The sequence below is a fragment of the Sus scrofa genome, chromosome 15 (assembly GCF_054392235.1).
Source record: "Sus scrofa isolate SSC_HxYL_T2T_F1_AM1 chromosome 15, Sscrofa_HxYL_maternal_Yorkshire_Landrace_v2.0, whole genome shotgun sequence".
NCBI classification, from domain to species: Eukaryota; Metazoa; Chordata; class Mammalia; order Artiodactyla; family Suidae; genus Sus; species Sus scrofa.
The window spans coordinates 58,768,660-58,785,678 of record NC_139397.1 but is presented as its reverse complement, the minus strand read 5'-3'; the positions used below and the strand labels follow the sequence as shown (position 1 = coordinate 58,785,678).

Here is a 17,019-nt window from a genome sequence, read left to right as displayed (position 1 = left end):
AACAATAAAAATAATAAGCAGTCCACCTGTCCTCTCATGGAGGTGGGGGCATGGAAGGCAAATTTGGGGAAGGGATGGTCCCACATAAGCCTGGATTGGGAGAAGGCTGTGGTACAAGGTCAGAGTGTTTTTAGAACCAGAAGATGAGGTCTGACAACCTAACAGCTCTCAGCCTCTGAATGAACTGAAAACACTGAAATACGGCAGAAGCGACAGAATCAGATCTGGCTTTAACTGAGCACCTAATATGCACAAGACATTGTGCTGGGCGTCCTGTGAGGGGGCATAAAAAAATAAGAGTTGCATGGTTTAACCAAATGGAGCCTACAAACTAGTTTGAGAAAATTAAAAACTCTGAAAAGATAATAGTTCAATGTGAAAAGTCCAGACAATATACTTAGTTTTGATGCAGATGCTAAAAACAAGCACCATAAGATGAGGTACTGGAAGATGACCTGTGGCTGTGCTGTTAAAGGAAGCATCAAGAGTTGAAACACAGGCAAAGTCCTGAAGGGCGACTATTACCTCCAGCCTCAAACCCCAGTCCAAGGACCCTTCTGAGTAGTGCCTGGAGGTTGCGCAAAGAGAAAAGCACAGCTCTGAAGTCAGACAGACCTGGGCATGTCCTGCCACCACTGCCTAACAGCTCTGTGCCCTGAGACAAGTGTTCACATGTTAAGCCTCAGTTTCCTACAATGGGGGCACTAATGGTTCCTGTCAAAGGTTTCATTTATTCAATAAATATTTGCTAAGAGCTTGTATAGAACTAGACACTGAAATACAAGAGTGAACAAGACAGACACAGGACCTGCCCTCATGGCGCCTTAAATGACATACATGAAGGTTCCACAGATGATATTTATTTCCATCATCATCTTCATCATCATCTTTAGCACAGTGGTAGAAAGTATAAGACATGCTCCAGTAAGAACAAAGACATCATCTTAGCAGGAACAAGGATTCATCCCCACCCCCCGAAAAAAAAACCAAAACCAAAACACTGGCATCCTTCAGGATTCAGTCCTAGAACCTCTTCTTTTCCCTCTCGCCCAAGAATCTCACCCCATCTCACAATTTAAAAATACTATCAGAGCTCCTACTGTGGCACAACAGGATCAGCAGAGTCTCTGGAGCGCTGGGATGCAGGTTCAATCCCCAGCCCAGCACCGTGGATTAAGGATCCAGCAGATTGCAAATGTGGCTTGGATCTCATCCCTGGCCGGGAAGCATGAATGACTGGCTGACTGAATGAATTAATAAATAAATAGATAAAATAAAAATACTACTTATGTATACCAAATTTAGTATCTCCAGCTCTGGAGCTGTCTCCCAGACTCCAGACTCTATATCCAGCTGTCTGTCAGATGTCTCCGCGTGTACATCTTAACAGACTTCTCAGACCTCCAAATCTGAGAAGTACTGAACTCTGGAGCACTGATGCAGCTGAATACCAACCAAGAGTATTCATTCTTTGGTCTTTTCCCATCAGCAAGTCAGTAAATCCTTCACTCCTCTCTTTTCCTTATGTCTCACATATCTAAAGCATGAAAAGTTTTTTTTTTACTTTTACCTAAAAACATATCCGGATCCACTGACTCTCCATCTCCAAAGCCATCATTCCAGTTCAAGATTTGATTCTCATCTAGGTTATACTACTACAATAGCTGCTATCATTCCCTTTCCATAAAGCAATCATCTCTTAAAAAATGGATAACAACAGGGGAGTTTCCCTTGTGGCATAGTGGAAACGAATCCGACTATGAACCATGAGGTTGCAAGAGTTCGATCCCTGGCCTCGCTCAGTAGGTTACGGATCTGGCATTGCCATGAGCTGTGGTGTAGATCACATATACACATGCACACTTGTGTGCACACACACACAAGCAACCCATTATTCCTCTATTCAACTTAAAACTCTCCAGTGGCTCCCAGATGCCCCTAAAATGTCGATGGTCTACAAGGCATATATGACCAGATGCCCTTTTTATCTCTCTGCCTCCTCTCATAAGACCTTCCTTCCTCCCTCTGTCTCTGCATGGCAGCCACACAGACTACCTTTCAGTTGCTTGAACATAACAACCTCCCAAGCACAGTGCAGTCCAACAGAACCTTCTGCACCAACAGAAATGCTCTATATCTGTACATGTGGCTAACTGAGCAATTAACATAAGGCTAGTAAGACTGAGGAACTAAATGCTTAAGTGTATTTAAATTTTTTTTTTTTTTTTGGTCTTTTTAGGGCCACACCCACGGCAAATGGAGGTTCCCAGGCTAGGGGTCGAATTGGAGCTATAGCTTTTGGCCTACACCACAGCCACAGCAATGGGGGATCCAAGCCGCATCTGTGACCTACACCACAGCTCATGGCAACACCAGATCCTTAACCCACTGAGCGAGGCCTGGGTCCTCACGGATCCTAGTCAGATTTGTTTCCACTGAGCCACGACAGGAACTCCTAACTTTATTTGATTTTGATTAATTTTTTTGGAGGGGCGTGGAGTGCAGTGGCTTGATGTGGGATCTCAGTTCTCAGACCAGCAATTGAACCTGGGCTGCAGCAGTGAAGATGCTGAATCCTAGCCACCAGACCACCAGGGAGCTCTCAATCTTGATCAACCTAAATAACCACATACTCCTAGCAGCTATCATACTGGACAGAGTAGGGCTAGGAGCCTAACTTGTTTCTCTGGCTGGTCTCTTCTTCCCCCAGATCTTCACATGGATGGCGCTTTGTTACCCCCATGTCTCATCGAATGTTGATGCCTCAGCAAGGCCTGACCACCCCACTCAAAGTAGCTCCCGCCGGCACCACCATCACTCCACCTTGTGTATTTCCACTAAGACACATTCAGCACTGCCTTTAAAATGTGTCTTACCCAAACTTGAATATAAAATCCATTAAAGCAGGGACCTTGCCTATTTCATTCAACACTATTAGGTTCCCAAGATGCATGTGCTTGGCATATAGGATTTTCAAATGTTTGATGAATGCTTAAATGAATGAGTGAGAGAGTGAATGACCAGGAGGCCACATCTTTAAAAGCAGGCTGGGGAAAGATTATGGAGGCTGCTGGAAGAAAGCAAGGATCCTTCAAATACTCATATTTCATTTCCATGGGCATGGGGCCCTGCAGTGTTCCTAAGTGCCCATGGGGATGGGTAGTCTAAGCAGGGCACAAAGGAATGGTATACACACCAAGCAAGTCTTCATCCTCAACTAAGGATGAAGGGTTCGATCCCTGGTGTCGCTCAGTGGGTTAAGGATCTGGCATTGCTGTGAGCTGTGGTGCAGGTGGCAGGCATGGCTCAGATCCCCCATTGCTGTGGCTGTGGTGTAGGCTGGCACCTGTAGCTCTGATTTGATATCTAGCCTGGGAACTTCCAAATACCTTGGATGTGGTCCTAAAAAGACCAAAAAACAAAAACAAAACAACAAAAAAAAAAAACCAAAAAAAAAGAATACACAGTATAGAGAGTATTCCTGACCAGCCAAAAAGTTAGCAAACCTGGACCCATAAGCCGACAAAACTGATAACCCAGGGACACCATGTACAATATGGATTCTACACACTCCTTCACTGTCATGATTTCAAAGAAAAAAAAATGATTGGCATTTTAAGTTACATCTGTTTAAAACCATAACACTAAGGGAAACTACAGAGTAAAACTTTACTCTGTGCCTTTCAAATCTTTTAACGTAAACGTGATCTACCATGCTTTAAACTTCATTGAAGATCAGCGCCACTTAATAAAATCACCCTCGTATACAATGGAGCAATAATGGAGCAATATCGGTAACATAATTCCAGGTCTATCACCAAGTCAGAATTCTCATCAGGAGTTTATAGCACAAATCTCTGTAAGTCAACCTTTCCTAAATAGGAATTGTCAGCGCTCACATATAGTGTGGCCTGAGTGGTGACCACAACCACTGCTAAATCCGACACATTCATTTGTCCAGAAATACTTGGGACACTTTTTTAGCTAAAAGTCACTAGTAAGTCAAAATAATGCCTACGATTCTTTAAATTTAAATCTCCTAACTGCACCCCCTGGGGGACCATGTAGGTTAAATATACACCTGTGTTCAAATTCTCTAGGGGGACCACTGTAACTCCTCCTGTGTTTTAGAAGTAAAAGAACAGCTTCCAAAGCTTACCTCAGTTACTCCGTCCTAAACCACTTCCCAGTGGGCTCTAACTTCAATGCTACTCTCTGCTCTCTTCTCAGAACCAGGTAGTCTTTACTGACATCAGGGTTAACAGCACAGGAGCAATTATGTACAGAGCAAAACAATTTTAGCCCTTCATAGCATCTTTAGAACACTCACAACTATAATAGGTACCAGCTTGGTAAAGTAAAAATAATACATGGAATTATTTTCTATTTGATCATCATGGCCAACTTTGTGATTTTATAAATACCATTAATACATCCCAGGAAAGTCATGTTTCCAGCCAAACCAGATGACTATAATATTTATACTTCCAAGAGTAAACTGTGAACAAATAACTATGGGAGTTCCACTGTGGCTCAGAGGGTTAAGAAGCCAACATGGTGTCCGCTGGTGTCTGTAAGGATGCAGGTTTGAACCCTGGTCTGGCTCAGTGGGTTAAGATCTGGTGTTGCCATGAGCTGAAGAGTATGTTGCAAATGAGGCTCCAATCCAACCCTTAGCCCAGGAACTTCCATATGTCACAGGTGCGGCCCTAAAAAGAACAAGAAAAAAACTATGGTACTTCTAAAAGTTTTTTGTTTTGGCCTGTTTCTCTCACGTCCCCATGTACAATTCCAGCTGTGTCAGAGAAGAATGGGTTTGGAAAACTTTAAGTAGCATGCTGCATGTCCTTAAAAGATAAGTAATAAGAGAAGTAAGGAAACTCCTCCAATTCAGCACCCAAGCATGATTCGTTTTTATACATCAGGACCTAAAGTTGTTTATGAAGTCGATCATCAATGAACACTAATAATCATGCCATTTTTATCAGTTAAGATTAATACTTCTCTTAATACTTATCTTATATATAAGATATTGTAAACACTTCATCATTTCACTTTGTATCACGAATTGGCAACTTTTTCTGAAAAGGGCCAGAGAGTATTTTAGGCTTTGTGGGCCATGTACAATCTCGGACACAAATTCTTCTGTTTTTGTTTGTCCTTTTTACAACCCTTTAATGATGTAAGACTGGCTGGACGGATACAAAGAAAGAAGGCTGCAGGCTGATTTGGCTTTTGAGCCATAGTTTGCCCACTGCTTTTCAAGTATACCAAAAAAACCATAATTACATAGTATGGTCACACTTTGACTAAAGAAAAACACTTTCAACTGTTTTTTGTGTTTTTCTGTAATTTTTTTAAAGTAAACTATTTCTTTTAGAACAGTTTTAGATTTACAGAAAGCAGTTAGTGCAGGTTCCATATATCCTACACTTTTCCACAATACATCAGTGAACCAATCTTGATACATTGTTATTAACTAAGATGCATAACTTTTTCAGATTTCATTAGCTTTTACCGAATGTTCTTTTTCTGTCTCAGGATTCCATGAGGACAGCATATGGTGTTCACTCATCCTGTCTCCTTAGGCTCCTCCTGGCTGTGACAGTTTCTCAGATATTCCTTGGTTTTGAAATCAGTTTTAAGGAGTACTGGTCAGATATTTTGTGAAATGCCCTCTATGGAGATTTGGTGAGTCTTTTTCTCATGATTAGACTGGGGTTATGATGTTTTGGGGGGGGAGAAAGACCACAAAGAAAAATTGCCATTGCCATCACATCGTATCAAGGATACATCAATGTGACTTATCACTGTTAAGTCATGATCACCTGGCTGAGTCTGTGTTTGTCAGGTTTCCTTCAACTTTTTTTTTCCAAAAAACAATTAACTGGAGTTCCCATTGTGGCTCAGCGAAAACAAATCTGACTAGGATCCATGAGGATGCAGGTTCGATCCCTAGCCTCGCTCAGTGGGTTAAGGATCTGGCGTTGCCATGTGCTGTGGTGTAGGTTGAACACGTGGCTCAGATCTGGCATTGCTGTGACTGTGGTGCAGGTAGGAGGCTACAGTTCCAATTTGACCCCTAACCTGGGAACCTCCATATGCAGCAAGAGTGGCCATAAAAAGGAAAAAAAAAAAAAGAGATTTTAATTCTTACCATATTACTAGTTTAAAGCTTTTAAACATCAAATCATTTTGAATAAGCTGTCTATACACACACATTACATTCATTGCCTACTTTATGCACATCTATGCCTCTTAAAGATATATCATATTTGAGATGAAGACAAAAATAAATATGCACTCTGTTAGAATATTCTACTTTTTTTTTTGCTTTTTAGGGCTGCACCCGAGGCATATAGAGTCTCCCAGGCTAGGGGTCCAATTGGAGCTACAGCTGCTAGCCTACGCCACAACCACAGCAATGCCAGATCAAGCCACGTCTTAGACCTGCACCACAGGTCATGGCAATGCCAATCCTTAACCCACTTAGCAAAGTCAAGAATCAAACTGGCAATCTCATGGTTCTTTGTCGGATTTGTTTCCGCTGTGCCATGATGGGAACCCCATACATTCTACTTTTAATTTCTCCTAGCTCTTCTTCCCCTGCCTCTTAGGAGACATAAAAAGGTGGAGAGAGGAGTTCCCATTGTGGCGAAGCAGAAACAAGTCCATCTAGTAACCAAGAGGTTGTGGGTTCACTCCCTGGTCTCGATCAGTGGGTTAAGGATCCAGCATTGCCATGAGCTATGGTGTAGGTTGTAGACACAGCTTGGATCTGGCGTTGCTGTGGCTGCGGTATAGGCCAGTGGCTACAGCTCTGATTGGACCCTTAGCATGGGAACCTGGGAACCTCCATATGCTATGGGTGCGGCCCTAAAAGGCAAAAAAAAAAAAAAAAGGTGGGGTGGTTAGAGTGGCAAAAGCTAAAAGGCTAGAATGAAGGAAGAATTTCTACATCATATTAAAGCTATCAAAATACTGAAGAAGGAAATGCAAATCAAAATCACAGTAAGATACTACCTCACACCCACTAGAAATGCTTAAGAAAAAAAAAGAAAAAAGGAAATGTGGTTAAGATGTAGAGAAACTGGAACACTTGTACATTGCTGGTGGGAATGCAAAATGGTGCAGCTACTGTGGAAGAGTCTGAGTGTTCCTCAAAAAGTTAAACAGAGAATTAACATATGACCCCTCACTCCACTTTTAGGTATATATCCAAGAGAACTGAAAATATAGTTATATAAAAATTATACATGAGTGTTCATGGCAGCATTATTCATAATAGCTTAAAAGTAGAGACAACACAAATGCCCATCTGCTGATGAATGGAGAGACAAGGTGGGGGATACCCACACAATGCAATAGTATTTACAGTCATAAAGAGGAATGAAGGACTGATACGTGCTACAAACACAGGTGAACATGGATGAAACTTGGAAGCATTATGTTACGTGTAAGAAGCCAGACACAAAAGGACTCAATAGCATATGATTCTATGTGCATGAAATGTCCAGTATAGGCAAAAGCACAGAGACAGAAGGTAGATTGGGGGCTGCCAAAGGCAGGATGAAGGATGAGCAAAGAGCTCTTAATGGGGATACAGTTTCTTTGAGGGGTGATAAAAATGCTCAAGAATTACATAATGATCATGGTTGCACAACACTGAATACACTAAAAAACAATGAATTGTACACTTTAAAATAGTTAATATTATGATGTTTTTTATTTCAATTAAAAAATAAATAATTGGGGAAGAGAAAAAACTACTGAAGACACTGAGAACATTCTGAACCTATATATTTGGTTAAGTCTTTTTTAACGCACAACTTATCTACACACTGTGCCTTTGAAAAACCCCTCTCCTATTGTACTTCTGTGGTAATTTTTTCAATAATGGGAGCTTCAGAAATGGAAATTCTAACAAGAAATCAGTTCAATCGGGAGTTCCCGTCATGGCTCAGCAGAAACGAACTTGATTAGCATCCATGAGGACGCAGGTTCGATCCCTAGCCTCGCTCAGTGGGTTAAGGATCTGGCATTGCCGTGGGCTGTGGTGTAGGTCAAAGATGAGGCTCTGATCCCGAGTTGCTATGGCTGTGGTGTAGGCTGGTGGCTACAGCTCTGATTGGACCCCTAGCCTGGAACCTCCATATGCCATGGGTACAACCCTAAAAAGACAAAAAAAAGAGACCAATTTCAATTGAGTTCATAGGACTGGAACATACATAGATGAGGGTCCTGCCCCAAGGAACTTACACTGTATTGGGGCTAACACTGTTACATTTCAGTAACTCCCACATCAGCAAACCGAGGTTGGCCACACTCCTCTAGAGTGATGGCATCCATTTCCTACAGACATTTACTCAAAAGAAGTGAGCAAGTGCCATACCACCTGCAAGGCAATATCTCTGAATCCCAAAGGCAGGCAGTGCAGGGCCCGCCCAGGCTGCCAGGCTGTTTCTACCCTCTCCCCAGCACAAGAGGACTTGTTCACAGGAAATTTAAATCCTTACTGGCTCCAAGGCAACATGTTACAGTGGCTGACTAGGTAGCTCACAACTTGGTGATTTGTAGCTTTAAAAAGATAAATTACTTATTTATAAATAATAGCCTCTCTTGAAAATGCAATTATTGCCCTGAGTCATCCAACAAAATTAAACTGCAAACTACGGACTACTAAAGTCAGGGAAGAAACCTCCACCAGGTACCAAGCAAGCACTTCATCAAGGGTCACAGAAAACTGTTGAAAACAAGAAATAGCATGTTGGGAATTTTAGGAAGACAGCATAGTTTAAATTAGTGCTTCTCTATACTTCAAATATCATAATCACTCAAATAATTCACAGTAACCACTTGGCACCCAGACTGGGACAGAAGCTGCTGGACAGGGACGATTCCCAGTGGTCTATGACAATGATAGCTGAGATTAAGGCTATTGGGGTTGATTTTGCTATCTTTGCTCTTATAGGTAATTCACATCTTTATACTTTTTGTCAAAATGCAGCAGCTTAATTCTCTCATTATTTTAAATATAACTGGAAAATCAATTGTCCCTGCTTATTGGTGGTTAGGGGTACAGGTTTTGAAAACCTAATAATAAGAAAATGGAAATAAGAGAGCAGCTCAACTAGTATTCTTTTATTAATTTAACAAACTTAATTCATTAACTGACCTAACCAACATTCATTTAACATCTACCAGATACAAAGGATACAGAATAAGTAATTAGGTCTTTTGAAGAATTCACACTCCAGCAGTAGGTTTAACAAAATCACCTGCTTTGACTTTAAAACAAAGACAATACAGAGTTCCACAGGGCCTCATCTTAGGTGCCACAAACCGAGCCTGGAAAGCCGAGGTTAACTCAATCAAGCTGGTGACACACAGCAGACATCCTTTTCCTCCTCATTGTCATCCTCCCTGACTCCTGGGGATTTCTTCCCTTCAATTAGAAGGTCAGGTTGCTCAACATCTGATCCCAGCCAGAAACTGAAGATTATGGTCTATCAGCCCGTTTTAATGTAAAGTCACTTCACGTGGTGGTAAATCTTTTAAGTTCAACTAGACAAAGATACTGCATCCCTGGGTAGATTCCAATCCAAGGACAGTAAATGAATAGGATTCCACTGGGAGTTAGTAAAACCACTCATCCTGTCTCTGAGGCCTGCCCACCTTAGCCACCTACTCCTCCCAGAGGCAAATAAACCCATCATGCCACCTTTTCTTCCTATGTTGAATACAGTGGCTTTTTTTTTTTAAAGCACCAGACCATTTGGCCATGATCTATGGCCCTCTGTAAACCCCAAGTGGTGAGGTCAAAGGGTGTCGGTAGTGAGCAAATTAAGAGGCGAGGAAGTGAGCCCACCTGCAAAACAACTACTGGCCCGCTTGTGGTGGGGAGGGTTGCTAAGGAATCATGGACAAGGAGTTTTCCCCAGGATTGGGGTGTGGGGAAAGGAAGGGCAAAGTCAAGATTGTTATAGTAAAACTATATTCAGGTTGAAAGAGAGCCCTTAATTCTTCCCCAAACTGAACTTCTAATGTGCCCCAAAATACACTGAACTTCCAAGTTCTACCTGGATCTGCACTGTGGTTCAGTGAGGTCAGCTTGATGGGTCCCCAGGCCACACTCCCAAGGTGTTCACCCTGTGTGTGACGAACCCAGGGGTCACAGAATCCTACACAGTTGATAGGGACCTTTGACGACCAATAAAAACTGGTCGGTCAGTCTGAAAAATCAACCCTGGGCAAAGAGGTTCTCCTCCATCCAAAGACCCTGAGCATGCCCAGGTGTCCAGGAGGTTTAGAGTGAATGATCAAGGACACAGGCTCTAGAGCCAACTATCTGGCTTCAAATCCTGGCTCCACATTTAACAGCAATGGCAGCCTCCCTATGACTCAACTTCCCTACCTGTAACTGGAAGGTAATAATGGCGTCTGCCTCCTAGGAACACTTGGAGAATAAAATGAGATTACAGTTGAAGAGCTTTGCACAGTGGCTGTCACACAATAAACACTGAGAAAATATGTGCTAACACATCCACCATTTCCAGAGGTAACCTGAACTGTCACTCAGTTCCTAAACTGCAATGACAACAAGTACTAGTCTTTGACTGGACCAGTTGTGGGCCCCCAAACATCCGAATGGGGTAGGTGGTATGATCTGCATTTTAGAGTTGAAAAAAATGGAGCTTTAGAGGGGTTCGGATACTCCTCCAAGCTTTCTCAGAGGTGAGCAAGGAAAGCTGTGATCACATCGCAGCAGTCTGCACGATGTCATCGACCTCCAAAAGCTTGAAAGCATTTTAAAATAATACTTCAGCATTCTAAAATCACTACTCATTTAATAAAATTATGTTCTCGTGAAATCCCCCAGCCTTTTCCTAGGACATTTGCATAATTACCTACATAATCAGAAAGACCTCACAAATTTGGATAGACCATTAAAAACACAAAATCATGGAGTTCCCTGGTGGCCTAGCAGTTATGGATTTGCTGTTGTCACTGCTGTGGTTTGGGTCACTGCTGTGATGCGGGTTTGATTCCTGGCCCAGGAACTTCCACAAACCATGAATGTGGCAAAAAAAAAAAAAAAAAAAAAAAAAAAAATCATTTTCCTTAACATAAACATGATTGGGTAAATCATCAGGGCCATCTTAATTGAATGGTTTTAAAAGTTCAAAAGTACTGCAGTTCCACAGTTTATCAAGTCACTTTTCTTTCAGGATTTGTAATTTGATCCTGGAGAAGAGACACACTCCAATTGGCCTTTGTACCATTTCTCTTTCCATATGTTTGGAAAGTGTGTAACAAAACTGACCAGAGGGAACAGTTACCCCAAATACCCTCTTCTACCATCTCTTAACACTGTTTAGACACCTCACTGCCCTAAAAGAAAACACAGTCAAATTTAAACTATGTCTATGTTGACTCTGATTTTACGGAATATCTTTAAAATTCCAATACTGAAATCCAGAAATAGTTATAACCAGCTAAATGTATAAGTACCTAAAGATCCAACAGCTTCAAGGAAAACTGAGTAAACAAATCATCTTAGTCAAAACTGTTTGTCCCCATCAAATGAACTGGTTCCCAGTTTCCTGAAAAACCGAGTTTGTGATAATTGTTAATCCATTAACAATTTAAAATAAAAGACATGCTTAACTTGTTTAAGAAGTAGTGATATAGATAAGCCAAGCCATATAATTTTATTCCACTTTCTATTTGCTCTACCCAGGCCATTAGGTATTGCTGTAATCCTTGTTGGTAAACACAAATGAGATACAATAAACATGTAAACTGAAGCAGAAAAGAATCTAGAATGCCTAAAAATTTCAAGAATGCACTGCAGTTTCAATAGCCTGACACTCCAAGTATCAGAAAGCAGAAAGAATTACAACTGTAAAAGCCAAATATTTATACAGGTGCTTTAAAAGCCACTGTTGGGTGCACACCATCATCGACATTTACTATCTGTTAAGCAGTTTCAAAGTGCAATAACTGGCTTGGAGCATGAAGTTTATGACAACAACTAAGATGTCTGGAGAGACTGTGAAGGTGTGAGGCTTGTCATAACTTTCATCAGGCCAGCAACAGGCAGCCAAGCTGGAGCAAGACCGAACCTCAGCACAGGTGCCTTTTTTCATTTCAAGAGGGAAACCTAAACCGATACCTTCATGGATAATTTAACAAGGATTGTTCCATAAATTTATAATGTCACTTGCGACTTTCTTATAATTGCTCTTTAATAGCATTCAAAAACAATATTTGTGGGTGGAAATATAAGTACAAAACTGCTCCAGCTTCAAATTGAGACAAAGCAGAGTGTTTAACAGAAGCACCTACAAAGGTTATAAACTTCTAAGGCCATATTCCATAAAAAGCTGGAAAGAAGTTTCAGAAATGACAAAAGTCCAAATGTTGGAGTTATCCTTAATGGTAAGTTATTTAAAGTTATAAACAGGAATACCTCCTTAATGGACAGTTAACAAATTTACAATTAGGAACTCCTCTCCTACTATTCTTATAATAATTTTAATATAAGAATTTTCCTTTTCAGATTAAAAAGATGGGAGAGAGAAACATTTGTGATCATTCAACTAAAACTTCGGCTCCTGAACTTCTAAGATGATGAAATGTTCCTCCTCTTCACTTCTGAGCGGGAATAAAAAGTGTGTTGCAAACTAGAAAAAAAATCATGCTAAGCTCAAGTAAGTCAACGTTCCTTGATAACCAAGGTTCCTCTCCACTGTTCATTTCACTACTTCTTACTTCCAAACAGAATCTGCCTTTTCAAGATCTGGAAGTCAGTTCAAGTTTTCAGGTGAAGACTAACACTAGGCAGCAAAACCCCAAACAAACGTTTGTAAAATCTGAGGGGCGAGGTCAATGACATTCACCGCCAGGGCCCAGCGAGGAAGGGTGCCTGGGACCCCTCCATGCCCAGGGCCTCCTGACCGGTGGCATGCCCCATCAGGAACGTGCAGCCAAGGCGGGGAGCCAAGAACAGCCAAAGAGATGCCACAGGTGGCCTGGACGGCAAGTCGGCCCCACCTTGCACTTAGGCCTCCTCCCGGGAGGCCCCGGGCCCGGCCCCGCCTCCCAGGCCCTATGTACCCTCCAGCCTCAATTTGGCCAACTTTAGGCGGAGGCGAGCTCGGAGCAGGGCTCAGGTGGTCCCTCTGGGTCTGTTAGCGGGACACAGAGTGCCTGTCCAGGCGTCAATTCCACCCTTCCCTCTGCGCCCGGAGCGTCTAAAGGTCCCAGGGCCGTCGGGAAGTGGGTGGGCAAGGGGGCCCTGGAAGGGGCGGCCCCAACCAGCCCCTGCCTGGGCGGCTGGCCGGCTGACGCAGCCCCGGCTCGGTCAGACGGTCCCGCTCCTCCTTTCCGGGACCCCTCCTGGCACCCCGGGACCGGCGACGCCCCACGCCCCACGCCCCCCTAGTCGGCGGGCGCCGCCGCTCGGCCGGGTCTCCCGGACAACAGCAGCCGCCGCGCTTCCGAGGCGGGTCCCTGCGCCCACCCGCGGCCCGGCCGCCCACCTGTCCCGGGGGTCGATCCAGCTGGTCCTCCGGGTGTTGTGGTCGATGTAGAAGACCTTGCCGTCGTAGTCCCTGGCCTCCTCCCAGCCCCGGGGTAGCGGCAGCTGCCCGCTCCCGGCCCTCCTAGGCATGGTCGGCGGCCTCGCCGGCGAGCGGCGCCTCCATAGGGACCCGGCGCGGGACGCGGCGGGAAGGCTACTGCCCGGCCCGGCCGCCGCACCGGACCCGTGTGCCGGCGAGGGGCTGCGGGGTGCAGGGCGCGGCGGGGCCACGCGCGGGGGGCGCCTCAGGAAACCTTGTTCTCGGCCCCGCCGGGGATCAGTCCACCATGTCTGCGTCGGAACAGACGATCGAACCCTCCTCCTCCTCCTCGCGGCTGCCGCCGCTGCCTCCGCCTCTTCCTCCTCCTCCCCGTCCCCCTGTGGCCGCAGAGGGTCGCGGCGCCCAGGCTGCCCCAGCCGCCGCCGTCTGGGCTCAGATCCGGGAAGCTCGGCTGAGCCGCGGCCGTGGCGGCTACGGGCCTCCTCATTTGCATGTTATTAGCATGCGCCCCGCCCACGGACCGCCCCGCCCGCCCCTCCCCTCGCTCCTCATCTGCATGCACATTCCTCGCCGCCACATTCCAGGGCTTAACCCTGCAGCTCCCGCGGCTCGCTGCGCCTGCCGGGGCGCCGGCCTGAGCCAGGGGCGGGGGAGGGGAGCCGAAGGCCAGGTGGGAGGGAAGTGGGCGAAGGAATGCGCTGCTCGCCCCTTCCCCGTGACCCCCAGTATCTCCCTACGGCCAAGCACTTCGGGTTTTTAGAGTTTCCGGACTGGAAAGACAGCTAGAGAGAAGTCTCCGTAGCGCTCTCAACCTCTTTCCGACTTCTAGGGAAACCACACGACTTGCGAGAGGAAAGGGGTGGGGACGCTCTCTTCGGAAGAAAAAGTCCCAACAAACAGCGAGGGCACAGAGGCTCCCCCATGCTGCGCCCCGCGGACCCCCAGGGCGGTCCCGGCCGGTGGGAAAAGTGTGAAAAGCCCCGCAAGCCCTTGAAGCGCGTTGGTGGCGTGTCCCGGGCGGCCTCGCCCCCGGGGCCTCTGCAGAGCTCCCGGCCCTCGGTGACCTCAGCCGACAGGCCGCGGGCCTGGTGGAGGAAAGCGAAGGCGGGTCCCGCTCTCTGGGCGCCGCGACACGCCTGCCCCAGTGGCCCGCGGAGGGGACTCAAACCTGAGTCCGAGCAGCCGCTGCTCCTCCAAACCTTCCCGCACTACCCCCCCACCCCGCTTTTCTCCGCGGATGTCGCCGCCCTCGGGCCTGGGGCGCTTCACCCGCGGGGCCCCTCTGCCGCTGGCCTCCGCCGCAGAGCTTAGCTGGACGTGGACGCACCCCATAACCAGCCCCTTCGGTTCGCTCCTGCCCCGGGAAGACCCTCACTCCGAGCCCTGCTCTGGTCTAGAAGGCGTGGGCCACCCTGCTGGAGGGGACTCCTGGCAGCCCGGCGGCCAGGCTTTCCGGGCCTCTGGATGTGACCGGGAAGGAACGTGGACTTTCCCTCATTCCACAAGCTTTTATTTATTCAGCAGCTACTATGTCCCGGTCGGCCCTGAGGAGGGGCCGGACGTCGGGCGACGGTGCGAGGAGCAGCAGGTCTGGCAGGGCCCAGACAACAGAGTGTTTTTCGCCCCCAGCCCCTGGATCTGGAGGAAGCTTCCCAGTCCACAATGACAGCTCCAGCCAGGTCTATACCAGCGTCCTCCATTCTTACCCTTCCAGATTACTAACCAGCTTCTTTTAGACTTAAACAAACAAACAAACAAACAAACGAAACAGGAAGACCCCGGAGATCAGTCATTCACCTCTGGGTGTGAATTCGCCTAATCCTGCCGGCTAATGCTTAAAAGACTTCCCACCTTGTGAGGGACACAGCGGTGGGCAAGGGCTTTCAGCGGTGTGCTAAAACGTCCGCCTCCCTCTCCTGGATTCACAGGCCAGTAAGGGAGTCCAGTGGATTTGTGATTCACTGTGCTGGCTCTGGTGAAGTTGGTGTAGCGGCTGCCTTGGCGGGTGGGGATGGCCTCTGGTTCTCCAGGCTTTCGGGGCTTCTGAGGTCAACCTCGAAGGAGGAGGAGGATGGTCTTGCAGGGTAAGGACGGAGGATCAGGCTCAGAACAGCTTTACGGCGGGACTGGACTTGCCTTCTCTGGCGAGGGCCTTAGAAGAGGTTGTGTTGTCCTTGTAGAGTCAGGGCAGAAACTTTAAACACTGGAAACCCTGAAGAGCTCAGAAGGGAAAGAGCTACCAGAGGGAGCAGGAGCTGGGGAAGGGAGTCACCCAAGACAAATTCATTTACTTTGTCTTTCTAGGCGTTCCTCATTTACACCCAGGAAGCCAGGCTTTGCCCTTACCAAAGGGACATCCCCCAACCCCCACCACCTCCTGGTGCTGTGTTCAGCCCAGCTCCATTCATCAAGAAGTGATCACAGAAGGCATGCTTCTCCAGTTCCAGGTGAGCTGTGCGTGACATCCTAGTGGGTAATCTCAAGGTTGTACTTCTGAATGTTGTGCAAAAGGTGAGACTTGTCTAAAAGTAATCTCTCACATCACTGAGTGAAGGAAGTGCTTTGTTTTTGACCTACTCTAAACCGGCCCATTAACGTGGCCAAAATTCGTGTTATGGTATACTAATAACATCATTCAGCCAAGCCATTCTTCTTTAAACCTTGCTTCCTGGAGTGCTTTGTTTCCCCCAAAACAATTCGGAAACGTGTATTGTAGTAAGATGGCTACATCCTACTATTAAAAACAAAACAAAGTAATATGCTTTTTGCTGTTGTCACCATTTATTTCGTTTCACTGGGATGAACTATTGCACAATACTTCTCAGTATAATTTCAAATTTGATAAGCTTGCAGATAAATATTCTTACACAGCTTCTAAAACCAATGAGGAATCCAGAATAGCGCACAGCAGTAAATGGCATTTATTGTTCCATAAATCTCAAGACTTCAAAAAGGGACTCTAAATAGACATACAAAACTCTAAAGCAGTTAAGAGACAAACTCACTTCTTCTCCCCCACTGGGTAGCACAGGAAACATTTGGTTACACAAAAGCAGCTAAGATGACAGAAGGGAAAGTCACTCCTCTACAAGGTTTGTTGGTTTTTTGTTGTTATTTTAATTTTATTGGAGTGTAGTTGACTTACAGTGTTGTGTTAGTTTTAGGTATACAGCAAAGTCAATCAGTTATACATATGTATAACTGATTATATATATCTGGAGTATTGAGTTTATTTATATTTATCAATCACAGAGTATTGAGTAAATTTCCCTGTGCTATATAGTAGGTCCTTGTTAACTTACTGATTTTTGTATATAGTAGAATGTATATGCCCTTCCCAGCCTCCCAATTTCTCCCTCCCCTCCAACATTTCCCCTTTGGTAACTGAAAGTTTAGTTTTGAAATCTTTGAGTCTTTCTCCACAGGGTCCTTT

General features: G+C 45.5%; 2 protein-coding genes across 3 annotated transcripts in view; one reads left to right on the top strand and one right to left on the bottom strand.

Moving 5' to 3' along the window:
• The window catches only part of WWC2 (WW and C2 domain containing 2), a 186,933-nt gene extending 173,019 nt beyond the window's left edge, over positions 1–13,914 (bottom strand). For both annotated transcript variants that reach the window (XM_085000947.1, XM_003359464.6), the window contains exon 1: positions 13,545–13,914. Coding sequence is in view for 1 of the 2 variants with exons in the window: in XM_003359464.6 (XP_003359512.4) it covers positions 13,545–13,675 (131 nt within the window). In the remaining variant the exon portion in view is untranslated. The remainder of the gene's footprint in view (positions 1–13,544) is intronic.
• A 486-nt stretch (positions 13,915–14,400) lies between these two features.
• Positions 14,401–16,348, top strand: LOC146395861 (uncharacterized). The gene is made up of 2 exons (XM_085001066.1): positions 14,401–15,670; positions 15,891–16,348. Exon 1 carries the CDS (start codon positions 14,508–14,510, stop codon positions 14,895–14,897), a length of 390 nt encoding a protein of 129 aa, XP_084857192.1. The 5' UTR covers positions 14,401–14,507; the 3' UTR covers positions 14,898–15,670; positions 15,891–16,348.
• The last annotated feature ends 671 nt before the right edge of the window (positions 16,349–17,019 follow it).